At 40.0% G+C, this 21,323-nt stretch overlaps 1 protein-coding gene across 1 annotated transcript; it reads right to left on the bottom strand.

Moving 5' to 3' along the window:
- Window positions 1-4,444: 4,444 nt before the first annotated feature.
- On the bottom strand, window positions 4,445-15,121 carry FAM221A (family with sequence similarity 221 member A). Its single transcript, XM_059847950.1, has 7 exons — window positions 14,994-15,121; window positions 13,285-13,458; window positions 12,624-12,814; window positions 9,871-10,077; window positions 8,944-9,054; window positions 8,241-8,329; window positions 4,445-6,528 (listed from the first exon to the last, which is right to left on the bottom strand). Exons 1-7 carry the CDS (start codon window positions 15,047-15,049, stop codon window positions 6,466-6,468), a joined length of 891 nt encoding a protein of 296 aa, XP_059703933.1. The 5' UTR covers window positions 15,050-15,121; the 3' UTR covers window positions 4,445-6,465.
- Between the last annotated feature and the right edge of the window lie 6,202 nt (window positions 15,122-21,323).

The following is a 21,323-nucleotide window of genomic DNA, read 5'->3' as shown; positions in this document are numbered from 1 at the left end:
CTGTGTATTACCATCTTGTAGTATTTCCTGAGTGTTAAAAAAACCCAAAACAGTGTTTCCATAATTTCACTGAAGTGTGAAGTGCAGCAAGAATGCTTACACAAAATAAGCATTTTCTTTAGGAGAGCCAACAGTTCTTAAAGAGAACTTAAGAGAATATAACCCACAACATATTCAAAGATCAAGCAAGTACCTTTAATAGTGGTTGCATAGAATTAAAGCTTTTACATCCAGGTAAAAAACAAACTCCACACATATACAAGCTACTTACCTTGCTAAAACCAGGTTTGCCAAAAGCTGCATTAGTCTGAGGACAAGCTTTTGTCAACACACAACTTGTTTTCAAGAAGTCATTACATCTCCTGATACTTGAAGTGTGGAGAGAGCATATAAGTTATTAGCTGTCATTTTTCATAGGTGCTTGATGGCTTATAACAGCCAAAATTTAAATCAAAACAGTCTCACTGCTGTTGAGACAAGTAATGCCCCACCTTAAGCTTTCAGTCTTCATAATTTTAGATGCTTTTGCAAGCCTGCTCTCATTTTCTTCCAAGAGTTAATGAATCAGATCAGGACAGGTAATGTACCTCAGAGAAATAGTTTGCAATGAACATTTTTAACAGTTTAATTACCAGCTAGCAGTATGCAGATCTTATTTTTCAATCCTCCCTCATAAATGTTAGCATGTATTTGGTATCCTTAATCACAGGAGACAGCAGTACTGGCACACTCCTCATTCTCTTTACATGGAAGACTTGGGTTTTAGGTTTGCTGAGAAAAGCATAGTTTCTCCTCTTGTAACTTAGTATCTGAACCATTGTTAAACAAGGTCAATTCCAGAAATATGGCTTTTGGTAGACAACATTCTACCTGTAATTCAAAGGAAAAGATCCAGAGTTCAGATCTGCCTGTGCAACTGAATGTTTTGATAACCTTAGAAGCACACTCCAACACTCTGTACCTTACAATGTTAAATGAAACACTCTGACTGAGTCTCAATGCCAGATAAGGACCCAAAGGAGAATTACCTACGATTATTAAATCTAAAAACCCTTTTATTAGGAAAAGTTGTTCCATAAGCAGAATGAGTAAAGTTTGGTCCACCTCCCCAAAGTCCTACTGGGGACAGGACAAGCAGCATTGCCTCCTGCAGTTGGCTCAAAGCTACACAGATTCTGACCAATATGCACACACCAATTAGCCAGCAGAGCACAGAGGAAAGGCAGCCTGTGGTATTCCGTCTGGATTTTCCCCTCTCCCTGATTTTACCCTCACATTAAAGAAAACGATTAATCGTTTGGGTATTTTTACTTTTTCTCACTCCCCCCTTTCAACATCCTCCTGCCCATCTATGTAAATTGATGTTTTTAAGGCAGGAGATACACTCCCAGCAGGACTCTGTGGATGCCATGGGACAGGGAGAGAGAAACGGCACGCGTTTCTCACAGCGGCTTGTGAGAGATTTTAGGAAGCTGGAAAGAAGTGATAACCTGTTGACTATAAACAATTTGCAGGTGCTGTTTTTCTACTTTATTTTTCAGTTCCTCTCTAGGACAGTGCATGAGAAAGATGTTTCTGTTAGTTAGCCAATAGAACAGAATCTATCGTACCACTCTATAAAAACCACGCGGTTCTTTTGAATAAAGTCCTTCTTTGCCTTTGCTATGATCCTGCCTCTCGCCTGTTCCTGCCCCAACCCGGCACATGAGTGACAGGACTCCACCTGCCTCCTCCAGTATTCTTCAGTCAACAGCAAATATTTTAGCTCTCAATTTAATTATTTTTTGGCCGAACAAATATTCAGGAAAGCATAGCTACAAACTTCTTTGTGCAACGGATTCTCACTCATCGTGTATTCACTTGATGAACAATTCTTTTTGACATTACAGAAAAAAAAGAACTGATTGCAGTTTGAAGGGGAACAATATTACCTGAAATTCTGAAATAGATGATTTTTCTTTTTCCAAAATTAAATGCTATCTTTTGTTCTCACATATACAGAAACTTGCTGGGAGAGGGAGGATTAAACACTTCAGGTAGAATCAAATAATTTTGAATGTGCTCAGCCGGTGTGTAACAGGATATTCTGCCTAGAATGGGGTAAACCAGCTTGAACAACACCCTATTTGCAAAGCTATCTGTGCTGCTTTTGGTGTTAAATAAACCTGAAAGCAGACTGACTCATCAGCTCCAAAATTAAACATCCTGAGAGTGAGGTGAAGATGCAGCTGGCTTGGTGAAGTGCCTGGTAAAAGAAGGGAAAAGTGATACTACTGATAACTTATCTAAAGCTGCTGAACTGACACAGCTGGCCTGGAGACTTCTGACTGATCAGTCCCAGTCTTTAATGGCAGGGTCTTCTGACATCCCCCTTTTTAGACTGTGTGTGGAGATCCTCCCTTGGGTGGGGGTGCCCCTCAAGCTTATTCCTCAAGGCTGAGCAAAAGAGATTTGCCTACAGTCTTTGGTATGAGTCAGTAACATCAATCTCTACTTATTAATTGGCTCTGCTAGCTTTCCCATAATTGCTTCAATATTGCTTAAAAACAGATTATTAGACTATACTAATAGCTAAAGCGGGGTGGAGTGGAGTAAATAATTCTGATTAAGGTATTTCAGTCTAATCATTATCATCACAAACATTGATGATATAAATATATCTGGTTTGCCATCCACAATTCCACAGGACAAAGTTGTACAAAGGTTCAATTACACCTAGATAAACCTTTAGACATAAACTGTTGACTCAGTCTGGGTTTAAGATTGGATCCAGCCACACCTAAACTCCTCTGTGAGGAGTTCAGAAGGCAAGGGGGTGCTTTCTGCCCTGCATGACCCAACTAATAAACTTTGTGTGAGGTTCCCATTCTGTTTATCACAGAGCATCACACAGGTGACAGGTTAGGGCTGAGCCTGGGTCCCTCCCTAGGGAGGTAACAGAAGGAGCCTGAGGGATCAGAGCCCAGCCATGCCAGACAGCATGTAAAGTGAATGTAAAATCAGAGCTAAAATCAATGTAAATCAAGTAATAATTCCTTCTCCAGAAGAAAGATGATAAAGGCTCCAAAGTAAGAAAAGGCTTCTAGACAAAAATAATATATTTATTTACAAAAAAAAATCCCACAACAGGTACACTTGTGTGAGGTCTTCTAGACTGGAAAACCTTTGGGTTTTTTTTTCAATTATATTTGTGCTATGAACAAATACTATCACTACTTGCATGGCTATAAACTGCTTCTAGAGAGGCTCAGGGACATACAGCCATAAGACCTGCCAGCCACTTAATATGCACAACGTGCTGCAAAGACACTGACAACTTGACAAAGTCACTGCACGGATGCCATCACTGCTTGTGAATTCACACATCGCATTCCCCTCGCTCCCAAACCTGAGACAGACAGACGTGGTTTATATTTAGAATCAGAAACACACAGAATGGAGAGCAGCTCCTTGCTCTCCACTTAAGATCACTGACCACTGTCTGCTATCCTAACAGCCAAGGAACATCTGAGCCTTTCCATGGGATGATCAAAACTAGTGAAAAAATGTTGTTGTGCACTCTAGGAATGTTATAATACTGACAAAAGACTGAATTGAATGCTAGTGTTTTTAAAAATAAGACATGCTTAAGCACTGCCCAGGGCCCATGCAATTAGGCTTTAACAACTTAAGGAGCTCATGTGCATGAGAACAAACCCTTTTCCCTGTGTCTGATTCCTTGGATGAGGCTCAGAAACAGTTAATGCTTCCAGCTGAATGACAGATATACACCACCCAATAGACCACACAGATCCATTGGTAACTTATCTGTCCCATGATATTTTGTTCAAAGTTCATGGCTGCTCTCAGGAAAACAAACCATCAACACGTACTTGTTAAACTCAGCTCTTAATTTAATGAACCCTGCCAATGGCACACTACTAGCAGTACTAGCATTTGATCTCTGCTTTTATAATTTTTTTAAAAATTCTTTTCTAAAAGACGTATAAAGAAATTTTTTTAATGGAATTGGAGGTTGCAATGTTGATCCTGCAAAATGATTATTGGGATTTAGGATAAATTATAATTTCACTTAAGATATGACATCAGTGTCCAGTTTTCACAGCCAGCAATGTTATGAGATATATTGTACCTGGTTTTTCATGTATAGATACCAATGAAGTTTCATGTATAGTTTTTCATGTATAGATACCAATGAAGAAAAAAAAGTAATATGCAAATACTAAGTCAAAAACATGCCTTCTAGTAAGGAAAGCAAGTTTCTTTTGCTTGGACATCATCAACATGAGTGAAAAGTGGTAAGAACTCCTAAACAGTATTTAATGCCATTGATACTTTTATGATCCAACCTGTTTTCCAACTAAAAAAAAAAATACCACTAAATAAATGCAGTAACTTTTTTATATCCTTAGAGTGGAAACAGTAAATAAGTTAAAACACAGAATATTTTTAAAATTACTTTAATAAAACCAGTTTTTGATGATCAAAGTACAGTTTAGTAGGTCTGAATTTGGCAGAGCTAACATTTAAAACAGACAAATATTGCCAACTCAAAATGTAAAATAATACATTACTTCCTAGAATGTATACTCCCAGTATCAAAAGGAAACAAAAAATGAAAGTTTTTGTAACTATTTGCAACCTCTCTCTTTAACAATATTTTGCTGTGAGGAAGCTGACTTCTGCAACACACACACACACAAAAAACCAGATTTCCAGAGCTGCATTCCCCAATGGGTGTAGAAACAGGGATAAGTAGAAAACTAGAGTAAACTTCCACTATTATGTTTACAATAATCTCTTTGAAAAATGAAAATTTTTTTTCTGTAATCTTTTTACTTTTCTTTATTAATGTTATTTGTATTTGTTGGTTTCTTGTGATTACCTTGTGAAAACCCCATTTATTTTCAGACCAAGCAGAGGATGTGTAGAATGGATTGCTTGCCAGGGCCAGAAGAGGGAGCTCAAATTAGTACTTTGATTTATTAGATTAAAGCAGCTTGTAACTGTAGAATTTAATAGTAAAGGTACTTTTAAAACATTAATTAGAGACTTTGATGCATTATGCATTTAAATTAAAATAACAGATTAGTCTCTCTGATTGGCATCTGCAGTAATGGCAGTATAGGTCAGAGTTAAAGGTAAAAGGCTCTCTTAAAACTGAACCTTCACACCACAGGTGATATCTAACCAAAACCCAAGCTGCCCTGCAGTAAATACCTTCAAACTCACCTCTTTTCCTTTGCCCATCAGGCACATGGAGGCATTCTCTCCAACGGGAAACAAAGCTTTGTAGGCTTCTCCCAGTTCTTGCTGTAAAGTCTCAGTACACACACCACCTGTGTCCAAGAGACACCTCCAGGTATTTTTAAGAACACACTGACTTACACCTCTCTGTTCTCAAAGCACAATCAGTTAACTCAGGCTCTGCTTTTGCCTCCTAAGCTGCACTCTCTGCCAGTTATTCTGTACCAAGTTTGTGCTGTGCTGCTTTGCAGAACTAAACCACCACACATTCACTAAATTTTATATTTTCCTCTCCACTTCCTTTATTACAACATATGTTGCCACAGCTGTGAATGTGGACAAAGAATACAAAAGCATATCTCCCTGAAGTGATTCAGTCTGTGTTGGATTAGACATAATGAATCTCTTGGATAAATAAGTTTGTACCAAACAGCATGCAATTATTGCTATAAATAACATATCCATTTCCACTTAAGGTTTTCAGAATTTTAGTGTAATAATTGTTATGGACAGTAACAGACTAACAGAACTGGGAGAACAGTACCACCAGAGAAATCTGGGATAAAGTATACAAGCAAGATCCCTACAAGTAGCTCATAGGTGTGGAAATGGGTTTGCAAGTGTACAGAATGTAATATTTTTTTTTAAAAAGTTATATGATGTCAAGAAGAGACAGAAGCCTACAGAAGTGTCAGAGAAGAAGGGTATGTTTGAATTTTATGTCAAGGAGATGAAATCAACAGAAAGGGGAAAAAGATTTAAAGAAAATATTAAAATATCAATATTAACAGAACAAATCTCACCACATAAAATCCATAACTAAGATAAGTTTAAAGGACTCTACAAATAGAGAAACTGTATCATAAAAGTCTCAGTATAAGACATATCTTTCCTTTGCCCTCCTACAACCTAATACTTAAATACAAGGTTATTCTCTCAGACCTTAAACTCTCAGAGTTTAAACCCTCAGACCTGCAGCTGTCTAAATATGCCTCTCCAGTTTCAAAGAAATATCTGTGTAACAGTTCTGGAGATTAGAAACACATTGATTAAAGGACCGATTTTATTACAATGAGATAATTGAAAATTAATTTTGGCAAAGGAACAAAACAACAGAATAAATAAATGAATAAATACAGGTATGCAGGTAGGCACAGAGAAAAATACTCAATGCAATAATGACCAATGCACCAAATAATAAATATTTATTTAGTAATCTCATGGCTTCTTTGATGGCACTGGATTCCTCTCTTTCCTTTTAGCAGCCTTCTCCATTTTCAGCTGTAACAAAAAAAGACACCAGCAGTGGTTCAAACGCTGGTTTGCCAATCAGCTCACAATGCAATATTAAATGTCTACATCCAGTCACAAATTTACCAGGTGGTACATGCAGTGGAAAGAGGTACACAGCATTATTATCCCAACCCAGCACTGCTCACTTTTGCACCACAAGACAAAGGAGCACTTCCATGGCGCTGCAGCTCCTCCCCTACTGAAACCAGGCTGCCTTATCTCTGCTAATGGCAGCTCAGGTGTTTGAGCATCCCTCAAGGCCAGTGTGTCTCAGGAAGGTCCAGGGTTTATCTCCGTGTCAATGAAAGGTGGAGCAGCTTTATTGCAGATGTCTAACAGACACAGTTAGATGAACCAGCACACACAAAACCACACAGGAATGGTGCTGAACCTTTACCTCAGAGCCTCCCTGCTGACCCACAGGGCCATGACTTCCTCCTGTAAGATTTTTTCTACACAACAGGCTCTTGTAGCATTGTCAAATCAATCAACACATACTGTCTTCACTCTGTCATTTCATAATAAGACTATTTATCCAAACAAATATATCTGTTGGTTTTAGAAACTACGATTTTTCTCAAATACTGTTACACTAGTGAATGAAATCATATTTAGAGCAATTATATAAAAGGGATGTGGAGACAGTGCATAACACATGCACTGCTATTTAAAATGCTAGAAAGAAAGAATTAACATGCTTTTCCCCATGATAAAATAATACCAAAAGGAAACAAGACCTCATTGGGATGTCTGCACATTAACTAACTGTTAAGCAAATGTTCTTGGTCTACACAAAAATGCATTTTAAAACACTTTTCTCCCTTGGAGGCTTGAGGTTTTTATCTAAAGTTCCTATTACTTTTTGCAAAGAGAATAAAATCTCGGGGGGAAAAAGAAACATAGAAATTTGAATTTGATGTTTTCTATGAACCAATGTAATACTTGTAACAGCTGTCCATATTTTCTGATGATTTACAAAATAAAGAAAACTATTTTGAATTTCACAAAGCTAGAACAGCTTTCTCCTTCACAAAAACCTTGTTGCAAGCCAGCAAGCAAAATATCAAAACAGTTTGGATTTTAAAAGTTAATTATGCAACGTGGCTTCACAAAAGAATTCATAAATAGTCAAGACATACTTCAGTTGAGATGGTGGAGCTACAGGGCTAATGTGAGAAAAGAATAGGTATTTAAACATGTGAATAACCTACACCACAGGGCATTTAAACTAAAGATAGTGTGGTGGAGGAGGCACCTCTAAGTGAGTGATATAGATCATCTGAGAAAGACAGACCAAATTTAGCCAAATTTACACAGACAATCATTAAAAAAAAAAAATATAAAATTTTATAAGTGAGGTAGCAAGCACATAGTCCTAAATGTCGCAGGGGAGTTTCTGTGTCTCTGTGTTGTTGTTTCTTTCTGTCACATAGTAAAATGTTTTGGTTTTCTGTAACAGAGAGTTACCTCAATTAAAATCTGCCTGGTTAAGGTAAGTGCCATCCTACACATGACCACCTCTGAAATCCTGCAGTAGCTCATAACTGTCTTTAAAAATTTATGTTAAGAAGCTAACTTTCTCAGCAACTGAGAAGGAATTATATAATGCATTTATATGCCACTTAAATCATACATTTATGGGGTTTAGATATCCTCTTGTGAAAGTGTTTTTAAATTAAGCAATAAATGTAATAACTTGCCCGCTCTTGATAGCGTTTTTCAAAGTAAGCCATGTCATCAGCTTCTGATTGTTTTCCGTGAGAAACTTGCCCTGTGGCACTTGAGCTACCTGAAAAACAAAACATAAACAGAAAACAAAACTCCTTTTTTATAAATGATACTTGCTATTCCATTAGTTATGTTTTACATTTGGCAAAACCCATTTAAAATGGGAACTCACCTTTATAGGCAAGTACAAAGCCCAGCATTTGGGACCAAAGAGAAACCTTTTTAGTCTAGGTTTGCACCTACTATAAATTGTTTTAAAGGAGTTCAACTGTTATATTAATTGGTACATTTCTTTACTAAATAAGGGACATAAAATAAGTGTAATGATCCATAATTCCACATAGAAAAAGCTTTCTGGCAGAAGGCAGTTTCAGAGGATTGTGCTGAATATGTACAACCCATTCAGATATGATGAGTTTCTAAGAGGAATTAAGAGTTTTAAAAACTGATCCAATGAATACATGATGCCATTGATGGGAAAGATAACAAGCGCTAAGAAAAAAATAACAAGCGTTAGGTTATTCTAAGCATTTGAAGCACATGAATGTACTAACCACATGGCAAAGCTTCAATACTCATTTTAATGCCCTGAGCATCCTTCAATTCATTAATAATATCAATGAATTAGATATTAAGTTCTTTTTGTACAACAGTATTATCCTATTTATACATCACCTGCTATTTGTGGCATGGATTGAGTGGAACTCGAAGGCCCCTGAAATGCTTTTAGAAATGGATGATCCATGCTAGTAATGGGGGCTTCTAAAAGTTCAGCAGAAGGAGCACCTGTCAGAAAATAAGGTGAATGGAAACAATAATTAACTCCAGGAAATACAGTCCTAATACACATGCTGGGGTCAAAACAAGGTTACAGATTCATATCTACAGCTCTCAGCTGCAGACCCCATAAAGCGGAGTTAACAAAATCATTTACAAGGATGACTTCAAAAGCATGGAATAGCTTTGTTTCTTCAACAACTACAGTAATGTTTTAGTTTCTAAACTTCAGAAAAATCCAGGAATCCAGATCAGAATTTAAAAAATAAATAATGGGTATGTGGCAATAATTGATAAAACAGTATTTCAGGGCAAAACATGTGCATTGCTAAATGACTCAAAATTACAGAGTAGAGAAAGTATTGAGACCAAGTAACATGTCTGTTAAAAATTCTACCAATTCTACCTCTTATTTTTTATGCTGAACCCCTATTAACCTTTGAGTTTGGAAAAAAAACGCTGTGAACTTGTAACCAACAAACACCTGGGCAGTATTAGGCTAAAGGACTAACATAAATAGAATATAGAAACACTAGGTTACAAGAAGTATTAGAAGTTACAAGTTCTCTCTAAAGGATATGCTGCATTTCAAACAGAAGCAATCAGGTTGAATACCAGCATTTTTGAAAATGAGGTTTTTTTTACCAGCTCACTACAGTGAGTAGGATAGTGTGATCCTTTAAAACCTTGAGGACAGCTGGAAAGGAGCAGTCTTTCTGCAGTTCTACTCCTATTTATCCAACCTGCCTTCAAACTATGAAACTCCATTTTGATTGAGTACTTTTCAAGACTTAAGTGGACAATTAAAATTTCAGCTGCACATACCTATTCCACTGTCATCAAGCCTCATGTAGCCTTCTGCTAGAGAGCTAAAACCAGTCAGTCCTCCCATGGCAGCATAAGGAACATCCTGCCCCACGGGCTTTCCTTGGGCTAAGCGCTCCTCTTTGGTTTCCACAACTGTTTCGTGAGTGTATGCTGGCTGACCACACGCACAGGTAAAGCTGCTATGAAAGCCTGAACACTTGGAACCTGAGAAACAAATAAATGAGTGAGATGATGATGGGATTTAAACATCCAGCTGCGTGAAAAGGCTGTATAAAAGAGAAAGGATGCCTCCTGGGATTAGATCATGAGGGCAATCCAGTCACAGGATCTTACTGAGTTTCAAGCACCTCTGAGGATGGAGATTCCACCTCTCTGAGCAGCCTGGAACAATGCTGGATCAGAAATTTCTTTTCTGATATCTAACTGCATTTCCTATGTTGCAACTTGTGTTCATTGTCATTAGCAACATGCCCCTCCATCCACATACAACAAATAAAAGTTCTGACACTGGGTAAAGCTGACAACCTGCCAGCATTTTGGCAGCATTCCCTCCAAAGGTGTATAGCACGTATCAGTGTTGCAGGGCTAAGAAACTTCATACCGCAATTTGTCACACAAATCACAATTTAAATATCTTTTAAAATTAGCAAAGTTTTCTCAGAGACTGTGGAATAGAGAAAATAGAGATTGTGGAAACAACAAAATGGGTTCAACACAGGAGTATCATTAGACTGACTTTCAGGGTTTTTTTAAGCAAACACAGCCACAGGGTGGAATTGAAGTCGTTATACAAATGTTATGTGACATTCAGAAACAGAGTAAAGTGACCTGTCTGCCCTAGCTACATCTAAAGCTGTCATCAAAGCCCCTCTGGAACAATGATGTGACCAAGAAATTGAGGAAGTGATGTTGCAAATATTTCATTATACAAATCACCCTGCTTCCAGCTCACAGTTCATTTTATGGAGCACCATGAAAAATTTCAAGTCTTTCATAATATGTTGATCACATTCTTGAAAATGTTAAAGGTTTTTTCATATTATTTTGGGCACTCCTCAGTAACAGAACTCTATGCTTGTACACGGAATACAGTATATGCAACATATACAGAGCAACAAGCAGTTTGGTTTTTCAGTTATAACTTGTCTGTCATCTTAGATTTATCAACACTGGACAAGACTAATACCATTACATTAAAACAAAAAAAGTCCAAAATAGAAGAAATTCTTGGCACTTCACTGTGAAATCTGTGAAACCCTCAGAAGTGTCTGGTATTTCTGAGACACACTAAGCACACGGCATTATATATATTAATATTGAAAATGCTGTGTTCTATAGATTCAGTCTGAATTATCCAGCGCACATCTAAGATTTTCACATTACTTAGTGCAAATTCTTGAAAGGCTGTCATGTAGATATTTTATGGTTTATTCTGTGGTATAGGATTCTCAAGCAGCAAGAGCTGTTTGCTCTTTTTTTCTGTACCAAATAGAGACATTCCATGAAAGAAATTTAATATCAGTACAGAACTCCAGCAAAAACAAATCTTCATCTTATGTAATTTGAGGTTTCAAACTAAGACATCTTTATGCATTATTTATTTCCTGTGGTTAATAATTACCATTGTTTCATAACATTAAACTCAAACAACTGTAGCAAAAAGCTTCCTCTTCATCCCTTCTCTAAGATCTTGCTGAAACTCCACTCCCATTTGTATTTCTAGACCCACAACCTCTATGGTCATGAACCACTTCGTTAGAGTGCTGGCAATAGCATTATTTGGGAACAGAGTACTACTTCCTGTTGACTTGAGAAAAGACATAGAAATATATTAATGTTCTAATCAGCTAGGCAATAGAGGAATGGAGATCAACACTTTCCTCTCCCAAACTACCAAGTTCAGGTAGAAAAGGTATGTGCATGCAGCTTAAGTGACAAACTGCAAACAGGGTGCTTTCATACTGTCTTTCTTCAGGCATCTGTCTCCATAAGCACTCATTTGAAGCATTCAGAGATTTAAACTCCTTCACAGGACCTGGGGAAACTAAGGATGTTGTTCTAAACCCTCCTGTGCAAAAGGTGATGTCTTCCTTCCCACTTCCCATCCTTTCTCGGGGATGAAAACACACACTGGTTATGAGAGGAACAGTGGATTTGTCTTTACAAACAAGCTGTGGGTCTGTTGGTAGATAAAACTAGCACTGGGAGATAAAAGAAACAATGAGAAGGATTCCACTGATTGATGAATGGAAAAAGATATTTGCTTTTACAAATAAACTTTAGGTTTGCTGATAAACGAAATTAGACATTGAGAGATGAAAGTAACAATGGGGAAGAAAAACCTCAAAGTTCTGTAAGAATTAAAAATGAAAAGGGAGGGTTATACATCAGAGGGAAATCTTCGGTATCAGGCATATTGGGGAGTCTGTACCTCTCAAGTACCTCAGCCAGTGGGGAAAGAGAGAAGGGAAATGCAGCCAGGAAATTAGGATAAAAAGGAGGCTGCGTCCTCCAAAAATTCAAGGTATCCCAGGGGAATGCCCCATGGCCTCTCCGTTTATTCGAATAAAGCCAAAAAAGGACTCCTCTGTCTCCTTTTTGGACACAAACTTTTGGTGTTTGTGGATTAATTTTCCTAACAGTGACAAGGGCAGCGCACACCCAATGCCCTGGGCAGAGCACACACCCCTGTCACGCTGTTCCTGCTGAGTTTCCCGGCGAAGAGTGCCGCATGGCCAGCGGTGACTTACAGGAGTTGCAGGGAAAGCCGGGCGCGGAGCTGTGCTGGTCAGAGAAGTGTTTGCAGCGGCAGCGGACGGGCTGGGTGCCGTTCAGGGGCACAAAGTGGTAGGACTGGCACGGGCAGCCCTTCACTCTGCAAGGCACACTGATAGGGCGCTCCTTGGGAAGCACCTCGTAGTCTGTTTTGTGCTGTTTATACCTAAAACAGGAAAAGTAATGACTTTCACAACTTTGCTGGTATTTATCAGAAAACTTCCTGAAAGGTTTACTATTCACTTCACAAGTTTAGTTTTGAAGTAGCTTTAATTGTACTATTTACTCTTAATGGTGAAATTTCGACAACATGCATCTTAGCAGGTGGTTTTACATCTATTCATTATATAAATATCAAATATCTGTATGTTTCATTTTGAGAACATTACCAGAATCAATCTATCTACATTAACTCATGCCTTGCAGCTGAATTTATTGAGACTACAAAATCATTTTGGTTTCAAAAATATATTGACATTTGCATTTACAAACAGTTGTTACTATTTAAAACCTAATTTTCTCAACCCTTAAACCTTAAATAAATTTGCCAATGTGCTGCTGTAATGCTTCTGGAAATACTTCACATTTTCCTGGTTTTTAAAAATACTGAAGTGTAAATGGAGGGAAGCTACTCACCGGTGAGTGCAAAAGCACAGTGTCTCTGGTCCCACCAGCTTACAGTCCATGCCAGTTGGTGACCTCCAGCTCACATACAACCTGTTCTGTAGCCGAGCTGGTAACACTTTTCTTTTGTACTTCTCGTATTCCTCAGGAGTAAAGAGCTTTCCTCCATCATCATCACCTACAATTCTGTATGCATGGCATAAAAAAAACCCATAAGAAAATGAAGACAATAAAAGTAGATTTCTCAGACTTTTTAAAAAAAATATATATAACGGAACTTTATCTGTAAATGCAAAACAAATCTTGTATTTCATGTTACTCTTCTATTAATTTAACAGAACTATAGTTGATTTTTAGAGAGTGTATTTTGAATAATGCTCTTTTAAAAAATTTGTTCTGATGGACTGAAAACCAGTCCTAAGAGAGAAAGAAAAAATTACCACAGCTAACTACCAGGGGTTCTTTTGGAAAAAAAAAATGCAATGAGCATCAAGGGTCATGGAACCAGCCAGCTCTGCCTCAGATTTCTTGACTGACCTCTGGCAAGTCACTTCACTGATCTACACCCAACAGTACTGCAAACTTGTATCAGGAGATTAATCTTAGTCTAGTCTGAGTATTCAGCTGCAAGCAGGTAACCCCACTGCTATCAAGGCAACAAACATCACATCCAAGTTGTCTTCTGATTTGCAAGGAGACTATGCTAGTTTCTGTAGCTGAAATTAGTGGGGCTGTATCCCTCAATTAAGCTATCACTATGATCAAATTCAAGGTCACTGAATAGCTGGAACTCTGGAGCAGCATCCAAATTCTGCATTTATGGAAATAATTAAGGGCAATAAATAAAATACGTAAAATACAACTGAGACTTAACTGCAGCACTTACCTCTGCTAAAAGTGATTTTATTAATGTCTGTAAATATTTCAGTTATTATTTATTTGATATGCTAAAATATGCTAAACGAGTGATTCTTTGTCAAATATTCTGTGGATATGTGCACTGCCAGCACTGTACAGCACCAGAATAATGTGCCAACACAACGTTATCATTTGCATGTCAACCCAGCCAACACCCACTGAATCACTGCACATCTTATGTAAGAAATACCACTGTGCCTTCCTCTGGTGTTTTACTCAAGGTTTTCCTAAACTAAATTAAGATCTCATCTCAGCACAACGACTGTGTTTATTTTTGTTCAGCCTTTCGAGAGAACCGCTGACAAGACTAGCAAAGACACGCAGCAGTGTAAGGGATTTACACCATGCAAAACTTGGAACTCACGATGCACAGAATTCCTTGTACTCTGAAAGAGCAGTGCGGCTGGCAGATTATCAAATAATGGTTTGGGTTGGACGGGACCCTAAAGACCGCCTAATTCCAGCGCCCCTGCCGTGGGCAGGGATGCCACTGGTAGACCAGATGGCGTGTCACAGCACATCTCACGCTGCCCTGGATGCGAGGGACGATGCGTGACTTCACCGCTGACAGCCAAGGCTTGCAGCGCGTCCTCACCGGGGCACACCAGCCACGGCACCTCCGACTGCGACAGTGAACGGCGGGCGGTGCACGCAAACCCGAAGCAGCCAATTCAGGAGGGCCGGAGGCAGGCATTCCTCCGGGAGGAATGCTGGGCAGCGGGCCGGCTGCAAGGGATGCGACACGGCTGGAAACGCCCGTCCCCCGCCCCAGCGACCCCAGCGCGCCGCCCCTGTGCCCTCACCGCCGGTACTCCGCGTACTCCTCCAGGGCCTGCGCATCCACCTGCAGCCGCTCCATGCCCGCCGGGCCGCCCGGGGCAGGTCCTGGGAACCGGCAGGGCCCGGCCGCGCCGGGCGGCGCCCGCGCACCGAGAGCGGCAGGCGGGAGGCACCGGGGGCAGGCGGGGCAAAGGCGGGGGACAGGCAGGAGAGAGGTGGGGGACAGAACGGGACAGGCGGGGGAAGGCGGGAGGCACCCGGAGGCAGGCGGAGAGGAGGCGGGCGCAGGCGGGCGGCCGGCCGCAGCACGCTCCGCACCGGCGGCTGAGGAACGGGCGGGTGCGGGAGGAGTGTGCGGGCCCTCGGGCACGGCCAGCCCCGCGGGCACGGCCAGCCCCGAGGACACGGCCAGCCCCGCGGGCACGGCCAGCCCCGAGGACACGGCCAGCCCCGAGGACACGGCCAGCCCCGCACTGGATGTTGTCCCGGCCGGGTGTTGTCGTTACCGGGCGCGCAGCGGGGCGAGGTGCAGCTTTGTTTCATGCGCAAAGCAGGGAGCTAGGTGGTAACCCACAAAAGGCTAGGTCATCAAAATTTTACACTATTCATTATATTTTTAACAAAGGCATCGGCATTCATTGGCTACAAATTGCGCGATTTTTCTACTAATAAGTATACAGCCCCCTATTTGCTAGTCATACCTCTCACTTGTCGTGCTAATTAGTACAAAGGCACAGTTCTGCCCATTTGAGTCTGGGGTCTGTTTTGAGGAGGTGGTGTCGTGATCGCCCACAGCTGGAACTCCCTTTGCCGCAGTTACTGCTCAGTTCTGCTGGCTTCACTTCTGGCGGCTCTCATCCAGACAGTTCATTCATCCTGGAATTGTCTTCTCTTTTCCTTAAAACAAAAAATTAGCCAAGCGTACAATGTTCACAATGCAATTGCTCAACCATAACTGTCCAGCTATGGCTACTGATTAACAACGAAAAAACTTGCAAAGTTCGATTCAAATCTTGAAGGGCTCGGTATCAAGGACAGGACCCGTGTGGTGTGCATACACTCTCTGGGAAGGCAGTCACCCCCCGTGCCCCTTGGGATAGACACGCTCCCTGAGCAGCAGTGCCAGGGCTCAGCCACACACACCCACAAGTGCAGTGCCTCAGAAGGGCACCCACAGTCCTGGGTGCCACCCAGCACAGCACCCAAGCCCTCCCTCCCCTGCCCTGCAACCACATTGCCCTCTGCTGCTGCTGTTTAGACCACCACTTTTCTGGTGGGTAGGTGAGGGGTACTTCTGGTTGGTCACCAATTTCTCTTCCTTTACAAAATAAAATGTATGTTCCATTAGGAAATATGTTTTGCTCGTAGTTCAAGACTACAGGAGGCCAAATTTGGGAAACATTCCTAACCAAAGATGGTTCTTAGACTGGCAACCTGCAAGTCCCAATTCCTCTCCATATGCCACAATCAATGTAACCATATTGGAACAACTCCTCCAATGTGTTTTCAGTGAATCCACCACAGGCTGCTATTTCTGACACTGCACTGTCTGTGTAAATTGACTGCTTCCCCTTGATCCAAACAGACTGGCCACAAAGTGATCAAATAAGTGAAGAAAAAAATGTAGTACGTTTTCCTAATCCAAGCTTTAGGAAATTGGTATTTAAATTGTGCTCTGCCTGCCCAGTGTGAGCTATGAGCCTTCAGACTGTCAAATAGAGATCCAAGAGGAAAGGCTTTTTCCATACCATACAATGATATTTCCCTGAGGGGAAGGGAAAGGGGAAGGGAAAGGGGAAAGGAAAGGGGAAAGTGGAAGGGAAAGGGGAAAGGAAAGGGGAAAGGAAAGGGGAAAGGAAAAAGGGGAAAGGAAAGGAAAGGAAAGGAAAGGAAAGGAAAGGAAAGGAAAGGAAAGGAAAGGAAAGGAAAGGAAAGGAAAGGAAAGGAAAGGAAAGGAAAGGAAAGGAAAGGAAAGGAAAGGAAAGGAAAGGAAAGGAAAGGAAAGGAAAGGAAAGGAAAGGAAAGGAAAGGAAAGGAAAGGAAAGGAAAGGAAAGGAAAGGAAAGGAAAGGAAAGGAAAGGAAAGGAAAGGAAAGGAAAGGAAAGGAAAGGAAAGGAAAGGAAAGGAAAGGAAAGGAAAGGAAAGGAAAAAGGAAAAGGGGAAAAGAAAAGGAAAAGGAAAGGAAAAGTACAGCAATTCAGGGAAATCTCCACATCGTTTTGAACTGGGCAAGCCACCAGCAATGCAGCAGAAGGTGGTGAAGAGGAATGTCACAAGAACCATGGCAATGTTTTGCCAAAACATCCCCCAGAAGGAGATGAAACAACAGGGACACTCTCAGTATCCAAATAAGGTGATAGGGCATATGGTCTGGGCATTTGTCCTGTGGCTATGCCACACGTATAAGAAATTTCAGTAGAGCAGGCAGCACTGCAACACAACACACATTCTGTCCCACTGAGATCTGAACACAGAGAGGTCACCCTCAATGGCAGGAAGAGAAGGGAGCAAGTCCCCACTGCACTCAATACATCTTCAAGTAAGCTAGTGGAATAAAATAAAATCACACCAAAAAATCCAGGATTGTCAGGGAAAAGTCAGGGAAGAGAAAATTCTTCCTGACCAAAATGTCAAAAAAAAACACCCCAGATGGGGGAAAGGGGACCTTGAAAGCAGGACTAGAAGCTCTGCAGACAGAGAGTTTGAGCATACTGAGGAACACACTGCTCCACAGGAGCTGCACAAAACGAAAGATCTCTGAGATACCTCATCTGTATGCACATTTTGCTGGTGCCAGAGATCCCTGCACTGCCAGTAAAGGAGGAGATGTGGGGGTGGGGGAAAGAGCTCTGGCAAGCCTGGTTCACACAGAATGAGCAGAGCTCCTGTGTCATGGGTTGATGGGCCTCATCTGCACAAGAACTTTGTTAAAAACAGTCCCCTGAAATACAGCTTGGGTTCAGAGAGAAGAACCAGGTTTCATAACAAGGCAGCTTTCAGTGTGGGGTGCAAATGTTAGTCTGTATGTCGCTCACATCAGTGTTTATGCATGAACAGACAGTGAGAACTTACTGAGAGTAGGAAATCAAGTCATTTTTTTGTGAGGCATCTGTCTTATGAACTACTTCCCATCAAAAAAATAGAGAATTTTCCCCCTGGATTTCATCACAGCAATTGTAATTGTTTTGTAATACAGACAGTGTTCAGTTTATTAGCACCCAGTGCTAATAAGACCCCCACAAGACCTGCTTGGATCCAAATCTAGATCAGTAGACTTCCTTGGGATATAAAAGGTACTTTGTAACCCAGAAATGGTGTTCTTAGCTAATAAAGGTATCTCAAACACTCTTTTTACTGTCATAGCACGAGTATTGGAATACATTTTGAATTTAGAAAACCCATTCCTGTCTCTCATCCCTTCTAGATTGTTAATAGGCAGCCAAAATAAAATTCATTAAGGATTGCTCAAAACAGATTTTTTTTTTGTAAACTACCAAATAACTTTGAATAGCAGGGAAAAAAACCAAATGAAGGCTTTCTGCTGCCGTGAAGAAGCCATGACACAAAGTAAGTAAAAGGACCAGGAATCCAGATGGCATGTTTTACCTCCTGGAGTTGTGATGTAGCATACGGATACTGCTGGCCCAAGATCTCTGAACACATCAAAGTGGGTTGAACATATGGACACATACTTACAGTACAGCTCTGTGAGACCTAAGGTGCTGCCTACACATCAAAGGCAACAGCTTAATGCTTCACAGGGTGTTGACAGTCTCTCTGAACACCCTCTGTTAACAATAAAACGTGTGACCCTTTAAATTTTTTTAAACCCTTACAAATTTGACAAGTGCTTAAAATTATTCTCTGTGAAACATCTATAAATTGAAGATAGCCACTTCACTAATGTAAAAATAATTAATTTAGGAAAAAACTGGTTTAATATTTTAAACCTCAAGTCATCATTTTGAAGTAGTAGTCAGTCATTGTATTTCTTTGGATCTGGTCAATGACTATCTGATTAGCTCTTCTGAAAACAAGAACAATTTAAGAGGCATAAAGCATAACAGAAACTGTTTCCATCAAATTGTTTCCTCCCTCGACATGTGTTATCAATACCCCAATATACTTAAAAGTAAATGCAAGCAGTACTCACTTTTATAAACTTCTAACCATGACCATAGACTATGCTACAATAAAAAATAGTTTCTGTATTATTAAGCCTAGTTTACAGGATTTAAAAATGTTGACATGTTTTCCTTCAGGTTTTTTTTTTAGAAAAACAGAACCCGATTAGACACCAGCGGACGAAGTTGATGAATGCCACAGGGAATGTGGAAGCTCATGTGCAAGCAAGGATCAATTAATAATGAAAGTATTTGCTGGAGGTACTGACAAACACAGTTAGGAAAGTTGTAGTAATTAAGATCACTTAGAGAGAAGATAATTCAGCAGCATGTTGATGCCACTGGTGCTTAAGAGATGTGATTCCATAAATGTATGTAATGTGATTTTTTTTTAAATTTGACTTCATTTTAATAACCTAAAGGATATTTTCAAATACCTATGTGCATCATTCCTAACAAACTGAGATTAGTGAAATACCATTCAGTACCAGTCACACATGAAAAACATAGGAGAACTTTTAATTCAGTTTTTTGGCTGCTATAAAGGGAAGTTTCCCATTTTGCTCTTGCCTTTGAAGGTGGCATGCTATCATTGTAAAGTACAAAATTATAAAAGAGCACAATTGTTACATAAGGAGAGTCGTATTTAGATTAATTGTTAATTTACATTTTATATCACCTTTAAAAATACCACACCAATTTTACATTAGGAATGTTTTAAACATTGAGCTAATTCAATTAGTCAGTGTCTTTTTAGGAATTAAAAGGTTTTCAAGAAAACATAATAAACTGGAATGTTAAATTTTATGCAATCCTTTTTCTAAATAACTTCTTGATAGAGGTACCCAAATTTACTCTGCTTCTGCATTCCCATGAACAAAGGCTGTGACAGTAGCAAACACCCCCAGAACAGGTACCTGCATAGGAGGTGCTTGGTTGCTAAAGCAACTTGCACACACCACAAACATGTTGTGGTTTGGAAACCTCTGGATTAGCAAATATTTTTAATTAGAATTCAGATCTATCTAAACAGCTTCTTTAAATGACTGTGTTATTAAAAACCAAGGATTTAGCAGTCACTTGGAAAAAGAGACAACTGTGCAATATGTGATGCATAATACTGGGTGCCAAGGATACTGATGTTTCACCACACTAAACACAAGAACCTGTAGATCCTGGGCCATGCTTCCGTATTTTTAAAATTATTTCATTTAAAACAGATCAGCAAACTTCTGTGATCTTAACAGTGCATAGGCAGCTTGTTAAGAGCTGTATCAGTGTGTTTCAGAGGAGTGTCTGTCCATCCATTCATCTCAAAAGTTCTTTAATGTGGAAATGCTCAGCACTTTTTCTTCACATACAATTGTGAAAAAATGCTTGGATATCTTCATTATGTTAAGATTACTATGCAGAGATGCAAAAGTATTTATTTAGATGAGAAAAGCAACAGAAAGGATGAGCAATAAAGGCAATTTCCCCAAGATTTTTGCCTGCCAGGTACTTAGCTATACAACTCAAGGGCTATATTGAGACCTGGACTATTTCTGTCTATGTAGACAGCAATCAATATATTCTCTTCTCTTTCCATTTTTCTTCATTAGAACTTTTGTTTGGAAGTGAACCTTGTCATTTTTTTGCTACCTACATTAAGCAATCACTCAGAGGCACAGAAGTACTGCCAATTACCTAGTGAAATCAGCTGATAAACACTCATGAGGCAAATTACAGCTGGGAAAATTCAAGTCCCCTAATTTACCAAAAGATTTCAAGAACAAAACCAAAACACTCCCCCATACTCCAAATCAGCAGTTGTTTTATATAAGAGAGGTTATATGTTCTCCTGCCTTCTAAAGAATAGAAGGAGAAGAAAAAAAAAGGAAATAATATTCCAAACCCCATCCAGCCTAAGAACCAACCAACCAGAAGGAGATTCCATACACACAAGACTTGAATGAGGTCAGTTTGGGAGGTTTTGTGATGCCATCTGAAATGGGAAACACACAGCTGCATCATAAAAACTGCAGCAGAAATACTACTTAAATATTGCTCAGAAAGAAAAAATATGCCTTGGCAACACAACCAAATGCTGTGTTACTAGCAACATTTTGGACCTGGGGTAAGTTGTAGGCTTTCTGTACGCTTTCTTCACAAGCCCTTGGGTTCTTTACACAACCTCCTAACTTTGTAGGGCTGCCACACCTCTCACATGTCCTATATAGGAGGCTGCAG

Source organism: Haemorhous mexicanus, chromosome 1 (genome assembly GCF_027477595.1).
Source record: "Haemorhous mexicanus isolate bHaeMex1 chromosome 1, bHaeMex1.pri, whole genome shotgun sequence".
Taxonomy (NCBI): Eukaryota; Metazoa; Chordata; class Aves; order Passeriformes; family Fringillidae; genus Haemorhous; species Haemorhous mexicanus.
This window is presented reverse-complemented; position numbering and strand designations above follow the sequence as displayed.